This window comes from Oncorhynchus clarkii, chromosome 4, assembly GCF_045791955.1.
Source record: "Oncorhynchus clarkii lewisi isolate Uvic-CL-2024 chromosome 4, UVic_Ocla_1.0, whole genome shotgun sequence".
Taxonomy (NCBI): Eukaryota; Metazoa; Chordata; class Actinopteri; order Salmoniformes; family Salmonidae; genus Oncorhynchus; species Oncorhynchus clarkii.
This window is the reverse complement of record NC_092150.1, coordinates 28,407,688-28,434,785: the sequence shown is the minus strand read 5'-3', so window position 1 is coordinate 28,434,785 and position 27,098 is coordinate 28,407,688. Positions and strand designations below refer to the sequence as shown.

At 40.9% G+C, this 27,098-nt stretch overlaps 1 protein-coding gene across 1 annotated transcript; it reads right to left on the bottom strand.

Moving 5' to 3' along the window:
- On the bottom strand, window positions 1-8,945 carry LOC139407651 (complement C1q tumor necrosis factor-related protein 7-like). The gene is made up of 2 exons (XM_071151491.1): window positions 8,714-8,945; window positions 1-629 (listed from the first exon to the last, which is right to left on the bottom strand). The coding sequence occupies exons 1-2, from the start codon at window positions 8,943-8,945 to the stop codon at window positions 1-3; spliced, it is 861 nt and encodes a 286-aa protein (XP_071007592.1).
- Window positions 8,946-27,098: the final 18,153 nt, after the last annotated feature.

The window sequence follows — 27,098 nt, the reverse complement described above, 5'->3', positions numbered from 1 at the left end:
CTATGCGTAGTCCTCTGCTAGTGAGTCCAGGTAGTTTGTGTCTGCATAGAGCAGGAATCCAGAGAACAGGCTGTCAGACCACCCTGCTTCTGCAAACAGGCCATTCTGGTCCTTGAAGAAGATCTCCAGCCACACCTCGTCTTCTGGGTTCAGGAACATCACAAGTGACCCAGAGGCCACATCATGGTTTCCTGTGTTGGCATCAAATGTCTTGATGCGGTACTGCCCGTTCTGCACCAGCCCGATGGCCAGATGTTTGTTAGCCAGGGTGATATCATAGGAGAAGTAGTAGATGCCCGGGTAGGCGCAGATGAACTTACCCGTCTCTGGGTTGTAGTGGCCTCCCTCATTGAAGAGGACCTTGTTGAACTTGATAGGTTCCTTCTCAGCAGGGTAACTGCTGGTGATTCCCACAGAGAAGGCTGCTTTAGGCACCAGGCTGCCACACCTGCAGATGCCTGCCGTACCCAGTGGTCCTCGCTGGCCCTTGTCCCCTTTCTTCCCAAGGGGCCCTGGTGGCCCTGGTCGGCCCCCGTCCCCGCATTCTCCATCAGGACCTCTCTTCCCCCCTGGACCCCGGACACCCCGCTCGCCACGTTTACCCATTGGGCCGAGTTTCCCCTTTACCCCTGAAACAGAGAGATACAGTTGGCGATCAGACTGACTGTAATTCTAGCTGTGTATTGCCTTTGACACATTCTATAACAGTAATGGGTGTCACTTTAGACCAGCATTGATGATCTATTTGTAATATGAGTAAGATGATTCTCTGTGCATGTTCAACAATACTATTAGTGAATAGGCTCAGTGCCTCACATTCATCCTCGGTTATTATGTCACCCTTGGAATCCAGCCACAATCTACAGACACTGCTGCACTGACTGGTGTACAGTGTGGTGAGATCTGTGACTGTATCAAACCAAACCATCACACAATACATTTTCTTGGAGCTAGGAAAGAATGGACAGGATGCATGTGTGTGCATGTACTGAATGTCTGCAAAAATGAGTGCTATTCTGATGTGTGTCTGAGAATGCGTCTGTGTGGATTTGCGTGCCTCGGTTCCTTTTAATCTGTAAATCTGTAAAAGAATATCATGCAGAACGCAGGTACTTTGAGCCTGACATTTACGGCTCATTGATATAGTATGTTTTGCATCTGATACTAATGCAGGATTTATCTTAAAGCCAGAATGCTAATTATACCTGGGGTCTCTATTTTTTTCAAAGTACTTCCTGTTTGTGCATGTGCTTTATTTTTTATGGGCCTAATAGTAAAGACATTTATTTTCAGGGTAAACGTGTTTTACCTTTTAATATGACATAAACACAACCAGTCATGATGTTTTCATCTGATTGTCAATTCACTTCAAAAAGTAGGATACCTGCGCGTCCAAACAGTGCACTGTGCACCTGCCATTTGATGAAGGGAAAGAAACAGTTTAGTAATTCAGCTGATGCTCTTATCCAGTGGTGTAAAGTACTTAAGTAAAAATACTTTAAAGTACTACTTAAGTCGTGTTTTGTGGTATCTGTACATTTGGCAACTTTTACTTTTACTTCACTACATTCCTAAAGAAAATAATGTACTTTTTACTCCATACATTTTCCCTGACACCCAAAAGTGCTCGTTACATTTTGAAAGGAAAATGGTCCAATTCACATGCATATCAAGAGAACATCCCTGGTCATCCCTACTGCCTCTGACCTGGTGGACTCACTAAACACCAATGTTTCATTTGGAAATGATGTCTGAATGTTGGAGTGTGCCCCTGGCTATCAGTCAATAAAAAACCAAGAACATTGTGCCATCTGGTTTGCTTCATATAAGAATTTTGAAACAATTGATACTTTTACTTTTGATACTTTTTTGGGTAAATTTTTATCAATTCCATTTACTTTTGATACATACGTACAGATGAAGTCGGACATTTACATACACCTTAGCCAAATACATTTAAAATCAGTTTTTCACAAGTTTTTCTTAGGTCAGTTAGGATCAGCACTTTATTTTAAGAATGTGAAATGTCAGAATAATAGTGGAGAGAATTATTTATTTCAGCTTTTATTTCTTTCATCACATTCCCAGTGGGTCAAAAGTTGACATAAACTCAATTAGTATTTGGTAGCATTGCCTTTAAATTGTTTAACTTGGGTCAAACATTTCAGGTAGCCTTCCACAAGCTTCCCACAATAGGTTGGGTGAATTTTGGTCCATTCCTCCTGACAGAACTGGTGTAACTGAATCAGGTTTATAGGCCTCCTTGCTTGCACACACTTTTTCAGTTCTGCCCACAAATTTTCTATAGAATCGAGGCCAGGACTTTGTGATGGCCACTCCAATGCCTTGATATTGTTGTACATAAGCCATTTTGCCACAACTTTGGAAGTATGTTTGGGGTCATTGTCCATTTGGAAGATCCATTTGCGACCAAGCTTTAACTTCCTGACTGATGTCTTGAGATGATGCGCCAATATATCAACGTAATTTTCCTACCTCATGATGCCATCTATTTTGTGAAGTGCACCAGTCCCTCCTGCAGCAAAGCACCCCACAACATGATGCTGCCACCCCCGTGCTTCACGTTGGGATGGTGTTTTTCGGCTTGTAAGCCTCCCCTTTTTTCCTCCATACATAACGATGGTCATTATGGCCAAAAAGTACGATCTTTTGTCCCCATGTGCAGTTGCAAACCGTAGTCTGGCTTTTTAATGGTGGGTTTGGAGCAGTGACTTTTTCCTTGAAGAGCAGCCGTTCAGGTTATGTTGATATAGGACTCGTTTTACTGTGGATGTAGATACTTTTGTACCTGTTTCCTCCAGCATCTTCACAAGATCCTTTGCTGTTGTTATGGGATTGATTTGCACTTTTCGCACCAAAGTACGTTGATCTCAAGGATACAGAACACGTCTCCTTTCTGAGCGGAATGATGGCTGTGTGGTCCCATGGTGTTTATACTATTGTTTGTACAGGTGAACGTGTACCACGTGGGACCACTTCAGGCGTTTGGAAATTGCTCCCAAGGATGAACCAGACTTGTGGAGGTCTACAATTTTTTTTCTGAGGTCTTGGCTGATTTCTTTTGATTTTCCCATGATGTCAAGCAAAGAGGTACTGCGTTTGAAGGTTGGCCTTGAAAAACATCCACAGGTACTCCTCCGATTGACTCAAATGATGTCAATTAGCCTATCAGAAGCTACTAAAGCCATTACATAATTTTCTGGAATTTTCCAAGCTGTTTAAAGGCACAGTCAACTTTGTGCACGTAAACTTCTGACCCGCTGGAATACAGTGAATTATAAGTGAAATAATCTGTCTGATAACAATTGTTGGAAAATTACTTGTGTCATGCACAAAGTAGATGTCCTAACCGACTTGCCAAAACTATAGTTTGTTAACAAGAAATTTGTGGAGTGGTTGAAAAACGAGTGTAATGACTCCAACCTAAGTGTATGTAAACTTCCGACTTCAACTGTATATTTAAAACCAAATACTTTTAGACTTTTACTCAAGTAGTATTTTACTGGGTGACTTTTACTTTAGTAATTTTCTATAAAGTTATCTTTACTTTTACACAAGTATAACAGAGTACTTTTTCCACCTGTTACGTTCTGACCTTTATTTCCTTTGTTTTGTCGTTATTTAGTATGGTCAGGGCGTGAGTTGGGGTGGGCAGTCTATGTTTGTTTTTCTCTGATTTGGGGATTTCTATGTTTCGGCCTAGTATGGTTCTCAATCAGAGGCAGGTGTCATTAGTTGTCTCTGATTGAGAATCATACTTAGGTAGCCTGGGTTTCACTGTTTGTTTGTGGGTGTTTGTTTCCGTGTCTGTGTCTGTTCACCACATCGTACTGTTTTCGGTTTCGGTTATTCACATTACGTTTATTGTTTTTGTATTTTAGTGTTCAGTTTGTCTTTAAAATAAACATCATGAACACTTACCACGCCGCATCTTGGTCCTCCGATCCTTCTCGCTTCTCCTCCTCAGACGAAGAGGAGGAGGAAAACCGTTACAGAAACACCCACCAACCAAGGACCAAGCGGCGTGGTAACAGACAGCGGCAGCATCAGCAGCAGCAGCGGCCAGCATCACATGACTCCTGGACATGGGAGGAGATTTTGAACAGAGGAGGACCCTGGGCACAGGCTGGGGAATATCGCCACCCCAAAGCAGAGCTGGAGGCAGCGAAAGCTGAGCGGCGGCGATATGAGGAGGCAGCACGGCAGCGCGACAGGTACGAGAGGCTGCCCCAAAACATTTTGGGGGGAGGCACACGAGGAGTGGGGCTAAGCCAGGTAGCAGATCTGAGCTCACTCCTCGTGCTTATTATAAGCAGCGCGTTACTGGTCAGGCACCGTGTTATGCGGTTAAGCGCACTGTGTCGCCAGTACGTGTCCATAGCCCGGTGCGCTCAGGGCAGCCCCCCGAAAGTGTCATGCGAGTGTGGGCATCCAGCCAGGGCGTATGGTGCCTGCTCAGTGTGTCTGGTCGCCGGTACGCCGTTTCGGTCCAGGGTATCCTGCGCCAGCTCTGCGTGCTGTGTCTCCGGGGCGCTGGGAGGGTGCAGTTTGTCCTATGCCTGCGCTCCACTCGTGCCGGGCAAATGTGGGAGTGAAGCCTAAGGGAGAGGTGCGCGTAGTAGGCACTAGATCTCCCGTGCTTACCCACAGCCCGGTTCAACCCGTGCCTGCACTCTGGAGGGTCCGGGCTAGAGTAGTTATCCAGCCTGGGGGAGTGGTGCCAAGGCTGCGCACCAGAGCTCCAGTGCTCCCCCACAGCCTGGTCCTTCAGGTGCCTCCTCCTAACACCAAGCCTCCTGTGGCAGCCCCCTCCATTCGGGACCCATTTCTAGGGTCCCTAGTCCGAGGTCGGCAGCGAGGGTCGCCGTGTTTAGGAGGCCACGGAGGCGGACAATTTGGCGGAGAAAGACTGTGGTGAAGTGGGGTCGACGTCCCGCGCCAGAGCCGCCACCGCGGACAGACGCCCACCCAGACCCTCCCCTATAGGTTCAGGTTTTGCAGCCGGAGTCCGCACCTTTGGGGGGGTGCTGTCACGTTCTGACCTTTATTTCCTTTGTTTTGTCGTTATTTAGTATGGTCAGGGCGTGAGTTGGGGTGGGCAGTCTATGTTTGTTTTTCTATGATTTTGAGATTTCTATGTTTCGGCCTAGTATGGTTCTCAATCAGAGGCAGGTGTCATTAGTTGTCTCTGATTGTTTGTGGGTGTTTGTTTCCGTGTCTGTGTCTGTTCACCACACGGTACTGTTTTCGGTTTCGGTTGTTCACGTTACGTTTATTGTTTTTGTATTTTAGTGTTCAGTTTGTCTTTAAAATAAACATCATGAACACTTACCACGCCGCATCTTGGTCCTCCGATCCTTCTCGCTTCTCCTCCTCAGACGAAGAGGAGGAGGAAAACCGTTACACCACCACTGCTCTTATCCAGAGCGACTTACTGTTAATGTATTAATCTTAAGATTGCTAGGTGGGACAACCACGTATCGCAGGCATAGCAAGTAAACTTTTACTCAAAGTACAGTAGCGATCAGCAAATTCAGCTATCAGCAAAAAGTGTAATGACATTCCGCAATTGTCATTAGGCATAAACTCTTGTAGCCTGAATGAATTGATGCTTCTTGCTGACAAATGAACCATTTTGTATAAAGAAATTGTCTGTCCTGAGCTCATTGGCGTGGGAAACTGTGAGGGCCAGGTTGAAACAATGTTGCAAGGTCGCTAGAGGGCTGGACCCAGCCCAGCTAGCACTTTTGTTTCCTTGGAAGTTGTAGGAAAGTATGCTTTTGGTTTCCCATTGGTTCTGGGAACGAAGCCATAAGTTTCCTGACTGGTCAAATTAAAAGTTTTGTAAATGTTCTGAGAACTGAAGTGAACATTTTTCCTGTTCTGGGAATGTTTATTTTTAGGTTGCAGGGAGGTTCTGAGAACATTTTACTATGGTTCCCTGAAAGTTTTTGGAATAATGTTCTGAGAGCATGTTTCAATAACACTGCTAGCTTAGTTTGGGTTAACTTTTATGAACTCCAAGCACAGATAGGAAACATAAAATTGTATTTGCTTAGGCATTAATTAATCAATCAAACACATGTATTTTTTATTGTGGCATAGAGTCAGTGAGATTCAAACCTATGATCTTCTGTTCGCTATCAAAGTCCACTGTGCCACCAAGACGGAGCTAGCATGCCATGGTTTTTAACTCATACATAGCTATTCATTTTAGTCTATTCAAAAAGACCCAATTTCAAAGGAAACAAGGACTCATTAAGATCAGGTGTGGCCAATTAGTGGGTGCGGCCAACACACCTGAACACACATAAGAAGAGACTTTTGTTGATGCTGAGAACGGAATGTATATGGTTTTAAATAATATTATTAGAAAGTTCTCTGAACGTTACTAAAGTGTTCCTTTGCTTTTTGTGAATAGTTTTCTTAACGTTCTCTGAACAATTTGAGAACATGACTTTAAAATAGAACTATGAGGAAACCTATAGGAAACGTTATGCTGAAGTACTGAAATTCCCACAGAAGAACGTTGTTTCTTAACGTTCTCGGAAGAGCTCAGCAACTATACTGCACCATTCCCAGAGAGTTGTGGTAAGGTTGTATAAAAAATAACCATAGGACAACCACGCTCTCACCAAGCTCTAGGAAACATATGGTTTTCAGAACGTCAGGTTATAGCTGGGAGTTGATAATGTTGCAAGTTGCTAGCGGGCTGGACCTAGTCAATACAATGTTGACAGTTTGCTAGAAAACTCAAGACAGACAGAGAGAGAAACAGAGAGATGAATGCGATTGAAATAACCTGAACCAACTGTAACTGGTTTTAAGGATGACACGGAAGGTGGGGGTGTTTGTTTAATTTAGAAAAAGCTTTTATTTTCATTTTTACCACTGTAGCAGTCCAAAATTGGATTTGAAACAAATATGAGAATGGTTAGAGACCCCATCAAATTTGACTTTTGTTGCATTTAGGGGAGCTCATGTCTCAAGTACTTGACTTAAAGCCATGAAGTACTTGGACGACACTAACAGAGGCAGTGACTTAACTTTGTTTCAGCTTCTATGGCAGCGCTGACCCGTATAAAGTCTTAGACTGAATCACTCCAAAGCAGGAGAACCAGGCATCTAAACAGTGGGGAAAATATAAACACACCCCAAAAAAGGGAAACTGCCTGGGAAGTACAGACACATAGAAATCTTGGATTTAAACCACACCTCACACACAAATTTTGATTTAAACCACACATAACTTTATCTGTCTGGCTCATGGTCTGCCTGGTAAAATATGGCTGTGTAAGACATACAGTGCATTCGGAAAATATTCAGACCCCTTCCATTTTTTCCCCCTCATCAATATACACACAATACCCCATAATGAAAAAAACATGCATTTTTGCAAATGTATAAAAAATAAAAAACTTAAATATCACATTTGTATTCAGACCCTTTACTCAGTATTTTGTAGAAGCACCTTTGGCAGTGATTACAGCCTTGAGTATCGGCACACCTGTATTTTTTGAGTTTCTCACATTCTTCTCTGCATATCCTCTCAAGCTCTGTCAGTTTAGTTGGGGAGCGTTGCTGCACAGCTATTTTCAGGTCTCTCCAGAGATGTTCGATCGGGTTCAAGTCCGGGCTCTGGTTGGGCCACTCAAGGACATTCAGAGACTTGTACCCAAGCCACACCTGCATTGTCTTGGCTGTGTACTTAGGGTCGTTGTCCTGCTGGAAAGTGAACCTTCGCCCCAGTCTGAGGTCCTGAGCGCTCTGGAGCAGGTTTTCATCAAGGATCTCCCTGTACTTTGCTCCGCTCTGTACTAGTCTCCCAGTCCCTGCCGCTGAAAAACATCCCAACATGCCATCAACATGCTTCACGGTAGGGATGGTTTCCTCCAGACGTAACGCTTGGCATTCAGGCCAAAGAGTTCAATCTTGGTATCATCAGACCAGAGAACATGTTTATCATGTTCTGAGAGTCTTTAGATGCCTTTTGGCAAACTCCAAGCGGGCTGTCATGATCCTTTTACTGAGGAGTGGCTTCCGTCTGGCCACTCTACCATAAAGGCCTGATTGGTGGAGTGCTGCAGAGATGGTTGTCCTTCTAGAAGGTTCTCCCATCTCCACAGAGGAACTCTGGAGCTCTATCAGAGTGACCATTGGGTTCTTGGTCACCTGCCTGACCAAGGCCCTTCTCCTCCGAATGCTCAGTTTGGATTCTTGGTCACCTCCGTCCCCCAATTGCTCAGTTTGGCCAGGCGGCCAGTTCTAGGAAGAGTCTTGGTAGTTCCAAACTTCTTCCATTTAAGAATGATGGAGGCCACTGTGTTCTTGGGGACCTTCAATGCTGCAGAAATGTTTTGGTACCCTTCCCCCGATCTGTGCCTCGACACAATCCTGTCTCGGAGCTCTACAGACAATTCCTTCAACCCCATGGCTTGGTTTTTGCTCTGACATGCATTGTCAACTGTGGGACCTCATGTAGACAGGTGTGTGCCTTTCCAAATCATGTCCAATCAATTGAATTCATCACAGGTGGACTCCAATCAATGTTGTGGTGATACTGCCAAATCTGGCCATGTATTGTATTACATGTTGATAGAGCTAATGTAGACCATACGTAAATATACAGTATGAGTCAATATGTGAACTGTGTGGATATGTGTTATGGAGTTATACAAGGTCAGTACTGTACCTGCTTCACCCTTCTCTCCTTTCTCTCCCTTCCTGCCATCTCTTCCGTCTCTTCCTGGGATTCCCATATTCCCATTTTCCCCTGGAGGCCCGTTTGGGCCAGGTTTACCTGGTCTCCCTGGTAACCCCAGAGCACTGCAGATCAGACGAGGCGGAGCTCCTTTCACCTTGGCCTCCAGCTGCTGACCAATCACACACTGGCAAAGAAAAGCCACGGCCACAAACAGCCACATCCTCACCTCTGTAGAGGGAGGGAGGCAGAGAGAGAGAGAGAAGGTATGTAATACACAACCTCAAACATCCACATTCACAAACAGATGACATGCTCTGATAATGGTAGTGTGCATATAAATCTAACAAATCTGAGAACTTTCTTCTAAGTTCTAAATTGAGAAACAGCCCAGTTTAGATTGCAGTTATTAGGTACAAACAGATATGAAGACAAAACAGTCTCCTGGCGGGAGAGGAGCTAGTTCTAGTGTCAGCTAGCCAGAGCAGACAGACTCAGATACAATTGTAGGGACTAGACATTAGACGAGATAGGCATTAGTCACAGCACTATAAAACACAGCAGATTCCCCTGTAAAACAACACATGCCTTAAACAGAGCGACAAACACTGAAAGATTAATCAAGATTACACACCTCAACACTTCTGCTGAACTACAGCCACAGGGCCAGATGTGGGTCCTAATGAACAGCGCTGAGTGTTGGACTCTTTCTCTCTCTTTCTCTGTTTTCAGCCCGCCAGTCACAGGTCATGTTTTAGCGGATGCAGTAAGAGAAGCCTTGCTTGGTGCCAAGCCAATACTTTAGTTATGACAACAGCCAAAACAACTTTGTCAGAGCAACCCAATCGGGAAATAACCTTCTAGACACACACAGAAACACAGCCATGTTATCTGCTCTTGGATCCACTAAACACTGACAGTGTGCAATAGCAATAATGTTATTAAAAGAGGTGGATTATTGCGCTATGCAGCAATGAGATCAGTGATGATTTAGAGACAGAAAGAGATGGAACTTAGTTCTGTAAGGACTGGGGTGCACTGGGCTGTATGGAAGGGACATAAGAGAGCACATCATGAACGCCTCTTTCCCTCTGGCACCCACACTGTATCTGGATACTATTTGGTCAAATGTAATAAGTCATAAGGCCTAAATCATACAAATTAAGTTTGACTTAGTTACACACCAAAGGCAAGCACAATTCACTAGGGTTGTTAGATATGCTTAATAACATTAATTATATTCCATGATAATAATACTGTAAATAATGTGCAAAAAACACGTATTGCGGTAATTGTAAGCAGCTGTGGGAAAACTTATTTTGAGTTTACTCCAGCTTCAGCACTTATAATATAGTTAATATATCAGTAATGTAACAGAAACCTGAACCGTAGATTCAGACAGGTACAGATGTTTTTGAGATCTGGAAAATGCTCACGCCTGTAATTCTGCTGTTGTTGTTTTGTGTTTGTGTCTGCTGTTTGTGTATGTGTGGGCTTCTGGGCGTGAGCATATTGGGTCTGTGTCTCTGTCTGTGTTTGTACATCTGCTCCACGTCAGTGTGTCTCTGACAATAGTGCGTTTTTGGGGGGGGGGGTATGTGGATGCTAATGTGTGTTTTGGTCGTAAATATGGTTTACTTCCCATTACACATTGGGTTTCCATGGCTTCTAGTAAAGAAGATGTCAGCTAAGTTTGTTGTCAGATATTAGAGATACAGGATGAACACCATATAATTAGGACTTAGAATACAAGAATGGACATGAACTTTCTTATGATGGTACAATAGGTCAACCATTTTGGAAACAGAGTTGGTAAACCAGTGGTCAGCTAGTGCTGTGATAAGTTATTGTGTAAAACATAATCTGCACAGTATGTTTGTTAGCTAGCTAGCCAGCCAGTCAGGGTTGGGTAGGTTCCTTTCTAATTGTAATCCCTTAAAGTTACTAGTTACCTGTCCAATATTGTCATCAGTAAATTTTGGATAACGTAATCGAATTACTTTCAATTACTTTTGGATTACTTTCCACGTAAGAGGCATTAGAAGAAGACAAAAAGGATCCATCAAATGCATTTGGTGTGTCATCATTAGTGGTCTCTGACTTGTGGTTAGATTCGCTCAGTTGGAAGAAACTTAAACTTGCACCTTTTTTCAATGATGAATTGAATGTCATTGAGTAAACAGAAAGGTGTCATCATGTATTTTTTCTCTTGCAAACATCCTTTCTGAATTTAGAAATAATCCAAGAAGTAATCATTTCATTTTTTCAAAAGTATCTGTAGCCTAATCTGATTACAATATTTTTGCTATTTTTGAAGGTCCCCAAGAACACAGTAGCCTCCATCATATTTAAATGGAAGAAACCACCAAGACTCTTCCTAAATCTGGCCGCCCGGCCAAACTGAGCAATCAGCAATCAACTGACCAAGAACCCGATGGTCACTCTGACAGAGCTCCAGAGTTCCTCTGTGAAGATGGGAGAACATTCCAGAAGGACAACTATCTCTGCAGCACTCCACCAATCAGGCCTTTTTGGTAGAGTGGCCAGACGGAAGCCACTTCTCAGTAAAAGGCACATAACAGCCCGTTTGGAATTTGCCAAAAGGCACATAAAGGACTCTGACTATGAAAAAACAAGATTCTCTGATCTGATGAAACCCAGATTGAACTCTTTGGCCTAAATGCCAAGTGTCACGTCTGAAGGAAACCCGGCACCATCCCTACTGTGAAGCATAATGGTGGCAGCATCATGCTGTGGGGATGGTTTTCAGCGGCAGGGACTGGGAGACTTGAAAAGATTGAGAGAGATATGAACGGAGCAAAGTACAGAGAGATCCTTGATGAAAACCTGCTCCAGATCTCAGACTGGGGCGAAGGTTCACCTTCCAACAGGACAACGACCTAAGCACACAGCCAAGACAATGCAGGAGTGGTTTCGGACAAGTCTCTGAATGTCCTTGAGTGGCTCAGCCAGAGCCCGGACTTGAACCCGATCGAACATCCCTGTGCAGCGACGCTCCCCAGCCAACCTGACAGAGCTTGAGAGGATCTGCAGAGAAGAATGAGAGAAACTCCCCAAATACAGGTGTGCCAAGCTTGTAGCATCATACCCAAGAAGAAGCCACAAGGCTGTAATCGCTGCCAAAGGTGCTTCAACAAAGTACTGAATAAAGGGTCTGAATACTTATGTAAATGTCATATTTCTGTTTTTAATACACTTTTAAATACATTCTCCAAAAAATATAAAACTTGTTTTTGCTTTTGTCATTATGGGGTATTGTGTAAAGATTGATGAGAGGGGAAAAACAATTGTAATTTTTTTAGAATAAGGCTGTAACGTAACGAAATGTGGAAAAAGTCAAGGGGTCTGAATATTTTGCAAATGCACTGTACATGTAAGCCTAATTAGTTAGGCTACTCTCCAAACCTGCACCCAGTTTAAGTGGGATGATCCAATATCTTTTCAAATTTACTGCCAATATGCCAGCATTCCATAAAAATAATGCAGTCAACACAGCCAGACACATGCTGAAATCAGTTCATGATAGGCCAGACAAGTTCTAAATTCAAAAAGTACTGATATTGTATCATATTTTAACACAGTTTTCCAAGAAAACAAACATTGAGACATTTATTATCTGTTTGCATATTTTTTTTGTCACACCTTGATCTGTTTCACCTTTATTTGTGCTTGTCTCCACCCCCCACCTGGTGTCTCCCATCTCCTCTCATTATCCCCTGTGTATTTATGCCTGCGTTTTCTGTTTGTCTGTTGCTAGGTCGTCTTGTCCCGTCAAGTTCTACCAGCGTGTTCCCGTGTTTCCTGTGCTCTAGTTTTTGTTTTTCCTGGTCTTCCCAGTTCTGACCTTTCTGCCTGTCCTGACCCTGATCCTGCCCGCCGACCTGTACCTGCCTGACTCTGATGTGGATTACGACCCTTTGCCTGCCTTAACTTACCTTTTACCTGCCCCTTGAACTATAAAAAACTCTGAACTACAATGAACTTTGAGACTTGTACTATCTGCCTCCTGTGTCTGCATCTGGGTCTTAGCCTGAGCCTTGATCATTTTAGAGGCTGTTATACAGACAATTGGTATAAAACCTGTGTAAACCCTATTTATAATTGTATGATAATATTTTAGGATGACAATAGTTAGGCTATAGTACACAATTTCTGATATATCACATGCCTTACTTTCCTGCATAAGTAAATGCAGGAAATGCATCACCTATGCATCTACTGCCATTCATTCCAATTAGACTGGAATGGATTTCTCCCTGACCACAATGGCTGCCATTTCCATACCATTCTGGAACTTTGAGGGTTAATGACATAGCTGCTCTAGTAATTTAATAGGATCTCTATAATGAACACTCTGTCATGTAGATGGAAGACTTAGAACTTCATGATCAGGGGAATCATAACCCATAGAACATAATATAAATCATCTGTGTAAAACAGTCATACTTTATTCTCACACATGCCAATGCTTTATGGTTGAACACACGCACATACGCGCATGCGCACGCACGCACGCACACACACACACACACACACACACACACAGTGATGTGCATCCTGGGGGTCGTCCTGGGGGTCGTGGGGCCTCATTTATCAATATTACAGAGAAAATATTCTAAAATACTTTGTACAAACGGAATATAGAACGTTCATACGCATAGAAAAAGTGTGATTTATCAAACAATCCTTCGAGCGTCATACGCACACGGTAGGAGATCACCAATGATAAATACCAATTGTTCTCAACCTCAGTGCTCGTACATGGCCTTGGCTAGGGAAGGTTTAGCTAAAAGGGATAAGGTTTTGGTTAGGGGAAGGGTTAGCTAACATGCTAAGTAGTTGCACAGTAGCTAAAAAGTAGTAAGTAGTTAAAAAGTTGCTAATTAGCTAAAATGCTAAAGTTGTCCGTGATGAGATTCAAACTCGCAATATTTGGGTAACCATCAGTCTTATGTAACCATGCCAAACATAACATATCATACTAATTTGAATGTCCAGGATTTACATTTACTATGTTACGTCTAGTCTATGAGACCAGGCTGGAAATGCATCACGTCTCAAATCTTCCAACAGAGGAAGACAGACATCGCTGATTCAATTTCCCATTATCTCAGTCTTTTATAGTGTTTCAACAATGGTTTCACTTTCACACGTACCTCTCATTTAACAAATGACTGTACTTTATATGGATTATTATTGTAACAAATGTACTGATGTGGTCTAATTATATGATATAGCCTGTCATGTTGCACGAATTGACAATGGAAATCGAAAATTTGAACTCTCACATTCACACATTTTCCAACATACAATATACATTATTTTCCCCATTCTCTATTCTACCCTTGACAAACAGTTCCCTTATTCCAGCACTGGGCAATGTGCGTACGCATGGTCATGGCTGTGCGTACATTTATGCACACTCTCAAGCAAACGTTCATATTGATAAATCTCACACTTTGCGTGGAAATGATCCCATGCACGGTTTACACACAGATTTGTGCTGTTTATATATTCGTTTTTCATACAGGTAGACCTACCTCTATTGTACTGATGTGGACTACTACTATTATAAATGTTTCTAGCCTATTCCATTTTCAATCAAATCAAATGTTATTGGTCACATACACATGGATTAGCAGATGTTAATGCGAGTGTAGCGAAATGCTTGTGCTTCTAGTTCCGACCGTGCAGTAATATCTAACAAGTAATCTAACAATTTCACAACAACTACCTAATACACACAAGTGCAAAGGAATGAAGGTGAGTAAGTATGGAGGTTTACTATGAACGTGAGTAAATATGGAGGTTTACTATGAAGGTGAGTAAATATGGAGGTTTACTATGAAGGTGAGTAAATATGGAGGTTTACTATGAACGTGAGTAAATATGGAGGTTTACTATGAACGTGAGTAAATATGGAGGTTTACTATGAACGTGAGTAAATATGGAGGTTTACTATGAACGTGAGTAAATATGGAGGTTTACTATGAAGGTGAGTAAATATGGAGGTTTACTATGAAGGTGAGTAAATATGGAGGTTTACTATGAAGGTGAGTAAATATGGAGGTTTACTATGAACGTGAGTAAATATGGAGGTTTACTATGAAGGTGAGTAAATATGGAGGTTTACTATGAAGGTGAGTAAATATGGAGGTTTACTATGAAGGTGAGTAAATATGGAGGTTTACTATGAAGGTGAGTAAATATGGAGGTTTACTATGAAGGTGAGTAAATATGGAGGTTTACTATGAACGTGAGTAAATATGGAGGTTTACTATGAACGTGAGTAAATATGGAGGTTTACTATGAACGTGAGTAAATATGGAGGTTTACTATGAACGTGAGTAAATATGGAGGTTTACTATGAACGTGAGTAAATATGGAGGTTTACTATGAACGTGAGTAAATATGTTTTTAAGTGTAAAAAAAAGAAGATATATACCAATTATTCCAGGCACTTTGTATGGTGTTTACGTGTGTGGATCCAGCAGTCATGCAAGTGTAGCAGATAACATTGATTGTCTAGGCCTACAGTAGGACTCGCCGTAACACGCAAGTGTCAAGGATGTGTAGGCTACGCTCGCCAAATAGGCTACACGGCAATTGCTAAATGCTTTTAGGAACTTCGGCAGAACATTTTTAACGTAGACCCAGCGAGGTAAAAAAAGACAACGTCGGAGTTTAATTCAATAACAGAGAAGCTGCGAAAAGGAGAGTTGAAAATAAATATAACGGAGGTCCAAAACAGTAGCCTAATGTTTGGGAAAGATTTGGTGAAGTGGTAAAAGAGGATGATAGCAGTGCCGGCGATGTTATGTGTGATGATTGTAAGGCGCTATACACATTTGACACACGATTGGGACTTCAAAATGGCCAGCCAAGGAAAATGCAGGCTACTGGTTCAGATGGGTTAAATAGAATACAAGCCTGGAATCTGGACACTGACTGTAGGTCTATAACTTCTCACATAGCATAATTTAATATGAACTCATGGACAATTAAGGATTTCTTAGAGTAAAACATCATATGTACATTTTGACTTGGGAACAGGAGGGGAGAAATTGATTTCTTTCTTTTAGTGCACGGTTAGGGACTATCTCTAAAGGTGCTATCTTTATCAAATCTAATCTAATTGTATTGGTCACACACATATTTAGCAGATGTTATTCCGGGTGTAGCGAAACACTTGTGTTCCTAGCTCCAACAGTGCAGTAGTATCTAACAATTCAAAACAATACACACAAATCTGAAAGTAAAAGAATGGAATTAAGAAATATATAAATATTAGGACGAGCAATGTTGGACTGGCATTGACTAAAATACAGTAGAATACAGAATATACATGTGAAATGAGTAAAACAGTATGTAAACATCATTGAAGTGACTAGTGTTTCGTAATTAAAATGACCTGAGATTCCATGTCTATGTACATATGGCAGCAGCCTCTAAATTGCAGTGTTGAGTAACCGGGTGGTAGCCAGCTAGTTCTAAAAGCTGAGTACCACAACCAGATAAAATATGCATCCAAGCTGAACTGAAATCTTATCAGAAATATGTTGGGTAGTTTTCACAGCTTTAAATTTCCTTCAAGCTGGTCAAACTGAAATTTAGGCTACCAATACCAGATCAATGTGCAGAGGTACTAGGCTTATCATCTTAGTGATCATAGCACTGACTTAACGTATGGAATGAAGGAACATGCAGATGTTTGATTTGCCAGTTGAATGCTCTTACCACAGGCTTGAGATCTGCTCCTCATGTTGACCACTTGAACGACTTCAAATTATGATATTTGTGTCAATCCTCAGGTCTCCTTCCTGGTCACAGTCCTGTCTCCTTGGTGATGAGAAATGAGGAGAATGTCCTTGGATAACATAGTGTCTCACTCAATCTCTCTGTCTCTCTCCTACCCTCCGCCTGTGTACTCAAACATCTGTGTAGGACTCCCTCTGTCTCTCTGCTCCCTTTCAGAGTCTTGTAAACCTTCCCCTCTCCGTTTCACTCCCACCGCTCCCTCTTTCTCCCTCATCCACTCCCTCTGTCTCCATACAAACTTTCCACAAAGCAAAACAACTATCAACGACTCAAGTTCAGAGTGCAGGCCTGAACACACACCTTTTTCCTCCATAAAGTCAACCATAAAGAGTCAACTCTTCACACCATACATCATTCTTGAGTGTGATTCTTGTAACTCCATGATCATTCAGGTAAAGTACAGTATTAGCTACTCTGAGAAGTTGTAGCAATAGCCACATTTAGCCTCTAGATGGAGCTATATATACAGTAAAAGAAGGACAGAGAGGAGGGGAAATAGGGCCTTTGGTAAAGGAGTGCTGTAGGATGGGATCCTGGCTGGTGTTTGGCTACTGACACACCATTTCTCAGTGGAAACACAGCTAGGTGTTCTGAGTGGGCAAATGACTGTCACGTTTACCCTGGTCATGGTCAAACCTGGCCATCTGTCAAAACTGATCTCAAAACCCAACTATCTTCCCTCGCTCCCACACTCTCTCAGGATGCTTGATGTGCTAAGCAGTATATCATATGGACTGCACAATGATCCTGCCCTTATATTTACTAGTCCCAGTGGAGCCCAGCCTCTGGCTCGGTCAATCTATAACGCAACATTTAATCACTTTTCAAGAAGACTAGATTACATACAAGTAACTGCCAAAATAAAGGAAACACCAACATAAAGTGTCTTAATAGGGTGTTGAGCCAGAACAGCTTCAATGCGCCTTGGCATAGTTTCTACAAGAGTCTGGAACTCTATAGGAAGGATGCGACAACATTCTTCCTCGAGAAATTACATAATTTGGAGATTTGTTGGTAGAAAATGCTCTCAGGTGCTGCAGCAGAATCTCCCGTAAGTGTTCAATGGGTTGAGATCTGGTGACACACACACACACACACACCCTCTTTAAACCCCCTATGCTCCTTAGAGACCCCTCTTTCAAAGTCACTGAGATCTCTTCTTCTAGCCATAAACAATGGGCAACTGGACATTTTTATACATGACCCTAAGAATGATGGAATGTTAATTGGTTAATTAACTCAGGAACCACACCTGTGTGGAAGCACCTACTTTCAATGTACTTTGTGTTAACTTATTTTGACAGTTACCTGTATGTTTCATATCACTCACTACACTCATATTCAGACATACAACTAAAATACTCCTTATGCAGTTAGGCTAGAAAGCAGAGGGTAATTTCTCCCTATATACTGTAGCTTAGTCAAGAATAGCTAAGCAATAGCGATGGCATCCTAAACCAGTGGTTCCCAATGGGGGTACTTGAGAAGACTCATGAGACCATAGGCTTACAGGTTAAATGCATGAGGAGGTACATCAGGAGTACTCCGGGCAAAGAAAAATTCAGTTGGTGGTTCAGTAATCAAAAAAGTTTGTGAACAACTGTCCTAAACATTAGGCAGAGCCATAGAGACAAACACAGAGAAAAACGGCAAGCATGTTGTGTCCGAACAGAATGGGTCTTTATTTATTCAGGAAATGAAAGAAAACAGATTGTAATCAACACACCATTTAAATACAAAACAAACAAACATTTTAATCAACATTATATCTATTTTGCATATCAAAGAACCATTGAGTAATAATTACAATCGGTACACCTCAAACCACTTTTGTGAATCCATACACCAACTCAAATTTAGAAATTAGTTACTTTAACAATATTACAAAGATTTTAGCTTAAAAAATTATTCAAATTAAAATAATATCTATGAAGCCTCTTAAAATTGTATATATTGCCACATACAAATACAAAATAATATCAATGACATACAATATGAAAAATGTTTCAAAGTATTCTACTATTAAATGAAATGTAAAAAATGAAAATGAAATGAAATAGAAATATGCATGAAAAATTATCTCTTTTTGTTAGCAAAACACTATTGAAAATAATTACAATCATTTACATCAGTACAAAGATATCTGGATTTAAAAATAGTTGCAATGAAAAGGGGTTTCTTTTCTGACAGTAAAAAATGACACTGTGGATCAGAAATATGCAAAATATGCAATGAAAAAAATAAATCTGCATTAAAAAGGTTTACACTGTAATTCTTACTTTTTATACAAACATTAGAAACAGTATTGCACGTCACAACACAGAATCGAGGTTAGTCAGCCTTTCAAAATGTGTTATATTCAAGTTTCAGAGCATCTATGAGGAGAGGCACCGCAGGCCTCGATGCAACAGGGGGAGAATCTCAAGTGTCTTCCATGAATATAATAGAACCCTCAATGTTTCTTTCCTTCAATTAAAAGGTGTAAAGCTGAACTTATATATCAACCATTTAGACATATTAAAACAGTTATATAGTAATACATCAATATATACATAATGACATGATTTTTGAAATAGTTTGTTTCTTTTTTTCTTTCAACAGAGCCCGGCTTAATAACATAATTAGAATATTAGGACAACTAAAATATGTATAATAATAACAAACCTATTGAAATAAAAAATACAATCAAAATCAAATAGTTATTTGTCTACTAAAAAGTGAAATAAATATGATTCTTTAAAAAACAAAGACACACACATTCAGTGCCTTCGGAAAGTATTCAGACCCCTTAGGCTTTTCCCACATTTTGTTATGTTACAACCTTACTCTAACATTTATTACATTGTTTTTCCCCCCTCATCAATCTACACACAATGCCCAATAATGACAAAGCAAAAACAGGTTTTTAGAAATATTTGCAAATGTATTAAGAACCTTTACTCAGTACTTGTTGAAGCACTTTTGGCAGTGATTACAGCATCGGATCTTCTTGGGTATGACACTACAAGCTTGGCACACCTGTATTTGGGGAGTTGCTCCCATTCTTCTCTGCAGATCTTCTCAAACTCTGTCAGGTTGGATGGGGAGTGTTGCTGCATAGCTATTTACAGGTCTCTCCAGAGATGTTCGGTCGGGTTCAAGTCTGGGCTCTGGCTGGGTCACTCAAGGCCATTCAGAGACTTGTCCCAAAGCCACTCCTGCGTTGTCTTGGCTGTGTGCTTAGGGTCGTTGTCCTGTTGGAAGATGAACCTTCGCCCCAGTCTGAGGTCTTGAGCACTCTGAAGCAGGTTTTTGGCAAACTCCAAGTGGACTGTCATGTGCCTTTTACTGAGGAGTGGCTTCCGTCTGGCTACTCTACCATAAAGGCCTGATTGGTGGAGTGCTGCAGAGATGGTTGTCCTTCTGGAAGGTTCTCCAATCTCCACAGAGGAATCTCTAGAGATCTGTCAGAGTGACCATTGGATTCTTGGTCACCTCCCTCCCCCAATTGCTCAGTTTGGCCGGGCGGCCAGCTCTATGAAGAGTCTTGGTGGTTCCAAACTTCTTCCATTTAAGAATGATGGAGGCCACTGTGTAATTGGGGACCTTCAATGCTGCAGAAATGTTTTGGTACCCTGTGCCTCGACACAATCCTATCTTGTAGCTCTACGGAAAATTCCTTCGACCTCTTGGCTTGGTTTTTGCTCTGACATGCATTGTGTGTGCCTTTCCAAATCATGTAAAATCAATTGAATTTACCGCAGGTGGACTCCAACAATCATGTTGTAGAAACATCTCAAGAATGATCAATGGAGACAGGATACACCTGAGCTCAATTTCGAATGTCATAGCAAAAGGGTCTGAATACTTATGCAAATAAAATGTCTAAAAACCTGTTTTTGCTTTGTCATTATGGGGTATTTTTTGTAGATTGCTGAGAATTTGTATTAATTTAATCCATTTTAGAATAAGGCTGTAACATAATAAAACGTGAAAAAAGTCAAGGGGTCTGAATACTTTCTGAAGGCACTGTACAAAGTAACAGTGTTCAACATATTACTAAAATTACTCAACAAACAGCACAAGGAGTCAAGTGTTACAGGGCAATGGTGACAATGTAAAAGCGAGCTCTGTTCTGTTCTGAGCAGAACACCAACCACACCACGAACGCCGTACAAGAACTCTCGAGTACAAGTAGGGTGGCTGGTGGCTAAAGGATCCCTCATTTGCTTTGAAGCTGTTGCTCATCATTTTTTGGCTACCATTTTGTAGAGCCAGTCATCATAGCTCAGCACCCTGTTAATTTACAGAGAGAAACACATTCCCTGTAACAACGGGACTCAGATTGAATATATTAGAACGTATTAGATAACTACTTCCTTCACATAGAAAAACCTAAGACCACCGCCTCCGCACACAATTATGAAAAAATTGTATTCAATAAATCATCTGGTAGAATTATAAATAGGTAGAAGTTTGTTAGAACAGAATTGTTCATGAGTAATGAAATGGAGCAAAATAGGTTGTTACCCAAACCACGTCCGCATTGTATCAGCTATCTAATTGCTAGGGTGAAAATGAGTCAAGAATCAAATCATCCAAGGGAAAAGAGAGGGAAATATAGAAAGGGAAGTGCATAATATATTATCAAAAGTGATTAGAGATGCTTGGGACAGGGAGGGGGTCACAAGGTCAAGACGTTAAACAAATGAATGTTCTAATAATACAGTATGTGAATAAACGAACATAAAATCGTATCCCCATAGGGTAGTAACAGCAACACTTGACACCTGACCTACGGATACCAAGGACTCCACACCAGGGCATGAAATACAGAAACACTATGACACAGGAATAACAGGGATATTACCCTGTAGAGATACAGACATGTACAGTACCATACAGCTGATATGCTAATGCACCAGCAGGTCATTACTCACAGAGAGAGGGATTGTCCCTGAAAAGTATTTAAGAGCGATGTCCTCACAGGGTCACAGTTAGAGAAAACAAAGAACACAGTTAATATGTATTCTGCAGACCCAAATGTTTTATTATTATCAGTGAAGGGGTGTGTCTTTGTCATCTTTCACTAGCAGGACATAGAACTTGGCCACTTTCTATAGGTCTGGAGTCTCATAACTAGTAATTACTGTACATCTGAAAGACAGATTTCTTATAGAACAGTTTCACCCAACTGCAAAATTCATAGCCTGATAACACGACCCAGGAACAAATATTGGACAGATGCTTCCTTACGAATCCTTCTCCATGACAACATTTGAACAGCGGTATGGATTAGCCAACTAGTGTAACACATGGCACACTACAACACACAAACACACATCTCCCAGTCCTATGCCTGTAGTTAGCTGATCCAGCCAGGCTACTGTGTGTGTTTTTGGTCTTTTAAGTGCTTTGCTACATTAGAGTAACCACAGTAACTATAAAAAGGTGGGGAGGAAAGGAGGGGTGAAGGCAAAATATTGTGATGTTCTCATTCTCGTATATCTACATTGTTACTAAACTAAAACCTCTGTCCACACACTAAACAAGACCCACACAGACAGCACAGAGACGACACTAGCCACTGACTAAACACCACTCAGCTTCTCAACAGCTTCTTCACTCCTCACAAACCACCACGTCACAAAATGGTGGCATCCACTAGTCTAGAACCAATATAGCATTTTTTTGTATAAGTATGTCGGATCAAACAACGTATCAACATCAATGCATGCAAGATGTTTAAGTAAGTAGTTTTAATGCATTTTTCTTGATCGCCATGGTATTTTGAACACCTGGCTTCTATTGTTTTTGTACATGCTACTCACAGTAGGATTTAGTGGTTTCTGTCATATGATATCTGTTTATGTATGATATCTGTTATATGATATCTGTTTATGTATGATATCTGCTATATGATATCTGTTTATGTATGATATCTGTTATATGATATCTGTTATATGATATCTGTTATATGATATCTGTTTATGTATGATATCTGTTTATGTATGATATCTGTTTATGTATGATATCTGCTATATGATATCTGTTTATGTATGATATCTGTTATATGATATCTGTTATGTATGATATCTGTTTATGTATGATATCTGTTATATGATATCTGTTTATGTATGATATCTGTTTATGTATGATATCTGTTTATGTATGATATCTGTTATATGATATCTGTTTATGTATGATATCTGTTATATGATATATGTTTATGTATGATATCTGTTATATGATATCTGTTTATGTATGATATCTGTTATATGATATCTGTTTATGTATGATATCTGTTATATGATATCTGTTTATGTATGATATCTGTTATATGATATCTGTTATATGATATCTGCTATATGATATCTGTTATATGATATCTGTTTATGTATGATATCTGTTATATGATATCTGTTTATGTATGATATCTGCTATATGATATCTGTTATATGATATCTGTTTATGTATGATATCTGTTATATGATATTTGTTATATGATATCTGTTATATGATATCTGTTATATGATATCTGTTATATGATATCTGTTATATGATATCTGTTTCCTGCATGTGTTGGTTAAGTCTATCCTGCATGTGTTGGTTAAGTCTATCCTGCATGTGTTGGTTAAGTCTATCCTGCATGTGTTGGTTAAGTCTATCCTGTATGTGTTGGTTAAGTCTATCCTGTATGTGTTAGTTAAGTCTATCCTGCATGTGTTGGTTAAGTCTATCCTGCATGTTGGTTAAGTCTATTCTGCATGCGTTGGTTAAGTCTATCCTGCATGCGTTGGTTAAGTCTATCCTGCATGTGTTGGTTAAGTCTATCCTGCATGCACTGGTTAAGTCTATCCTGCATGCACTGGTTAAGTCTATCCTGCATGCGTTGGTTAAGTCTATCCTGCATGCGCTGGTTAAGTCTATCCTGCATGCGTTGGCTAAGTCTATCCTGCATGTGTTGGTTAAGTCTATCCTGCATGCGCTGGTTAAGTCTATCCTGCATGCACTGGTTAAGTCTATCCTGCATGCACTGGTTAAGTCTATCCTGCATGCGCTGGTTAAGTCTATCCTGCATGTGTTGGTTAAGTCTATCCTGCATGTGTTGGTTAAGTCTATCCTGCATGTGTTGGTTAAGTCTATCCTGCATGTGTTGGTTAAGTCTATCCTGCATGTGTTGGTTAAGTCTATCCTGCATGTGTTGGTTAAGTCTATCCTGCATGTGTTGGTTAAGTCTATCCTGCATGTGTTGGTTAAGTCTATCCTGCATGTGTTGGTTAAGTCTATCCTGCATGTGTTGGTTAAGTCTATCCTGCATGCGCTGGTTAAGTCTATCCTGCATGTGTTGGTTAAGTCTATCCTGCATGTGTTGGTTAAGTCTTTCCTGCATGTGTTGGTTAAGTCTTTCCTGCATGTTGGTTAAGTCTATCCTGCATGTGTTGGTTAAGTCTATCCTGCATGTGTTGGTTAAGTCTATCCTGCATGTGTTGGTTAAGTCTATCCTGCATGTGTTGGTTAAGTCTTTCCTGCATGTTGGTTAAGTCTATCCTGCATGTGTTGGTTAAGTCTTTCCTGCATGTTGGTTAAGTCTATCCTGCATGCATGTTGGTTAAGTCTATCCTGCCTGCATGTGCATGTGTTGGTTAAGTCTTTCCTGCATGTGTTGGTTAAGGCATGTGTTGGTTAAGTCTATCCTGCATGTGTTGGTTAAGTCTATCCTGCATGCGCTGGTTAAGTCTATCCTGCATGTGTTGGTTAAGTCTATCCTGCATGTGTTGGTTAAGTCTATCCTGCATGTGTTGGTTAAGTCTATCCTGCATGTGTTGGTTAAGTCTATCCTGCATGTTGGTTAAGTCTATCCTGCATGCGTTGGTTAAGTCTTTCCTGCATGTTGGTTAAGTCTATCCTGCATGTGTTGGTTAAGTCTATCCTGCATGTGTTGGTTAAGTCTATCCTGCATGTGTTGGTTAAGTCTTTCCTGCATGTTGGTTAAGTCTATCCTGCATGTGTTGGTTAAGTCTATCCTGCATGTGTTGGTTAAGTCTTTCCTGCATGTTGGTTAAGTCTTTCCTGCATGTGTTGGTTAAGTCTTTCCTGCATGTTGGTTAAGTCTATCCTGCATGTGTTGGTTAAGTCTATCCTGCATGTGTTGGTTAAGTCTATCCTGCATGTGTTGGTTAAGTCTTTCCTGCATGTTGGTTAAGTCTATCCTGCATGTGTTGGTTAAGTCTTTCCTGCATGTTGGTTAAGTCTATCCTGCATGTGTTGGTTAAGTCTATCCTGCATGTGTTGGTTAAGTCTATCCTGCATGTGTTGGTTAAGTCTATCCTGCATGTGTTGGTTAAGTCTATCCTGCATGTGTTGGTTAAGTCTTTCCTGCATGTTGGTTAAGTCTATCCTGCATGCACTGGTTAAGTCTATCCTGTATGTGTTGGTTAAGTCTATCCTGCATGTGTTGGTTAAGTCTTTCCTGCATGTGTTGGTTAAGTCTTTCCTGCATGTTGGTTAAGTCTATCCTGCATGTGTTGGTTAAGTCTATCCTGCATGTGTTGGTTAAGTCTATCCTGCATGCGCTGGTTAAGTCTATCCTGCATGTGTTGGTTAAGTCTTTCCTGCATGTTGGTTAAGTCTATCCTGCATGTGTTGGTTAAGTCTTTCCTGCATGTTGGTTAAGTCTATCCTGCATGTGTTGGTTAAGTCTATCCTGCATGTGTTGGTTAAGTCTATCCTGCATGTTGGTTAAGTCTATCCTGCATGCGTTGGTTAAGTCTTTCCTGCATGTTGGTTAAGTCTATCCTGCATGTGTTGGTTAAGTCTATCCTGCATGTGTTGGTTAAGTCTATCCTGCATGTGTTGGTTAAGTCTTTCCTGCATGTTGGTTAAGTCTATCCTGCATGTGTTGGTTAAGTCTATCCTGCATGTGTTGGTTAAGTCTTTCCTGCATGTTGGTTAAGTCTTTCCTGCATGTGTTGGTTAAGTCTTTCCTGCATGTTGGTTAAGTCTATCCTGCATGTGTTGGTTAAGTCTATCCTGCATGTGTTGGTTAAGTCTATCCTGCATGTGTTGGTTAAGTCTATCCTGCATGTGTTGGTTAAGTCTATCCTGCATGTGTTGGTTAAGTCTTTCCTGCATGTTGGTTAAGTCTATCCTGCATGTGTTGGTTAAGTCTATCCTGCATGTGTTGGTTAAGTCTATCCTGCATGTGTTGGTTAAGTCTATCCTGCATGTGTTGGTTAAGTCTATCCTGCATGCACTGGTTAAGTCTATCCTGTATGTGTTGGTTAAGTCTATCCTGCATGTGTTGGTTAAGTCTTTCCTGCATGTTGGTTAAGTCTATCCTGCATGTGTTGGTTAAGTCTATCCTGCATGTGTTGGTTAAGTCTATCCTGCATGCACTGGTTAAGTCTATCCTGTATGTGTTGGTTAAGTCTTTCCTGCATGTTGGTTAAGTCTATCCTGCATGTGTTGGTTAAGTCTATCCTGCATGTTGGTTAAGTCTATCCTGCATGTGTTGGTTAAGTCTATCCTGCATGTGTTGGTTAAGTCTTTCCTGCATGTTGGTTAAGTCTATCCTGCATGTGTTGGTTAAGTCTATCCTGCATGTGTTGGTTAAGTCTATCCTGTATGTGTTGGTTAAGTCTTTCCTGTATGTGTTGGTTAAGTCTTTCCTGCATGTTGGTTAAGTCTATCCTGTATGTGTTGGTTAAGTCTTTCCTGCATGTTGGTTAAGTCTATCCTGCATGTTGGTTAAGTCTATCCTGCATGTTGGTTAAGTCTATCCTGTATGTGTTGGTTAAGTCTTTCCTGCATGTTGGTTAAGTCTATCCTGCATGTTGGTTAAGTCTATCCTGCATGCACAAACATGCATTTTAATTTTCACATTCTATTCTTCCATGGCAATGAGTGTTTGAGTGCAGACTGCATTTCATTTTCAAGATTACGGTTTACAGATGCTGTTAATATATAACACCTATACATCTATTCATATATTATGTATAGCAGCAAAGCTTCTAATATAGCTTGTGATTCAAAATGTTAAATAGAGTTAATACAAACCAGATTCATATTTATAGTTGTATTTTTTCAGGTCAAAATGAGAGCAAAAATAATCCTATAATTTTTGTACCTCTTCCACAATAAGGAAAAAGAGAACATAGCAACAATGAACAATTAAAGTTTGTTTTGTGGCAGAAGTGTATCCCTTTTACGCTTCCTATCATTTTGCTACCTTTGGTAAATGACCTGGGGCAGGTGTCCAGATTATCAAATCAAGGTTTTCCCAGAAACAAGGGCACGCTACACCCACTAGGGGGTGGCTAGCAGCAGACAAACAGACAGACAGACAGACAGACAGGCTACCCCCATGCAAAGACATTCTCATATCTACGTTAAATCTCACATATAAAAATAATTTGAAAAACTACAAAACATCTATCTCTTTTTAAATATCCTCTTAAAAAACATGAAGGTACCACAAAAAAAGTTGTTAGAGCCTGAGATGTGAAAGGGGAGGGGGGGGTTTGGTGAAAAACTGAGGCTTGTAATGTTTGGCTGC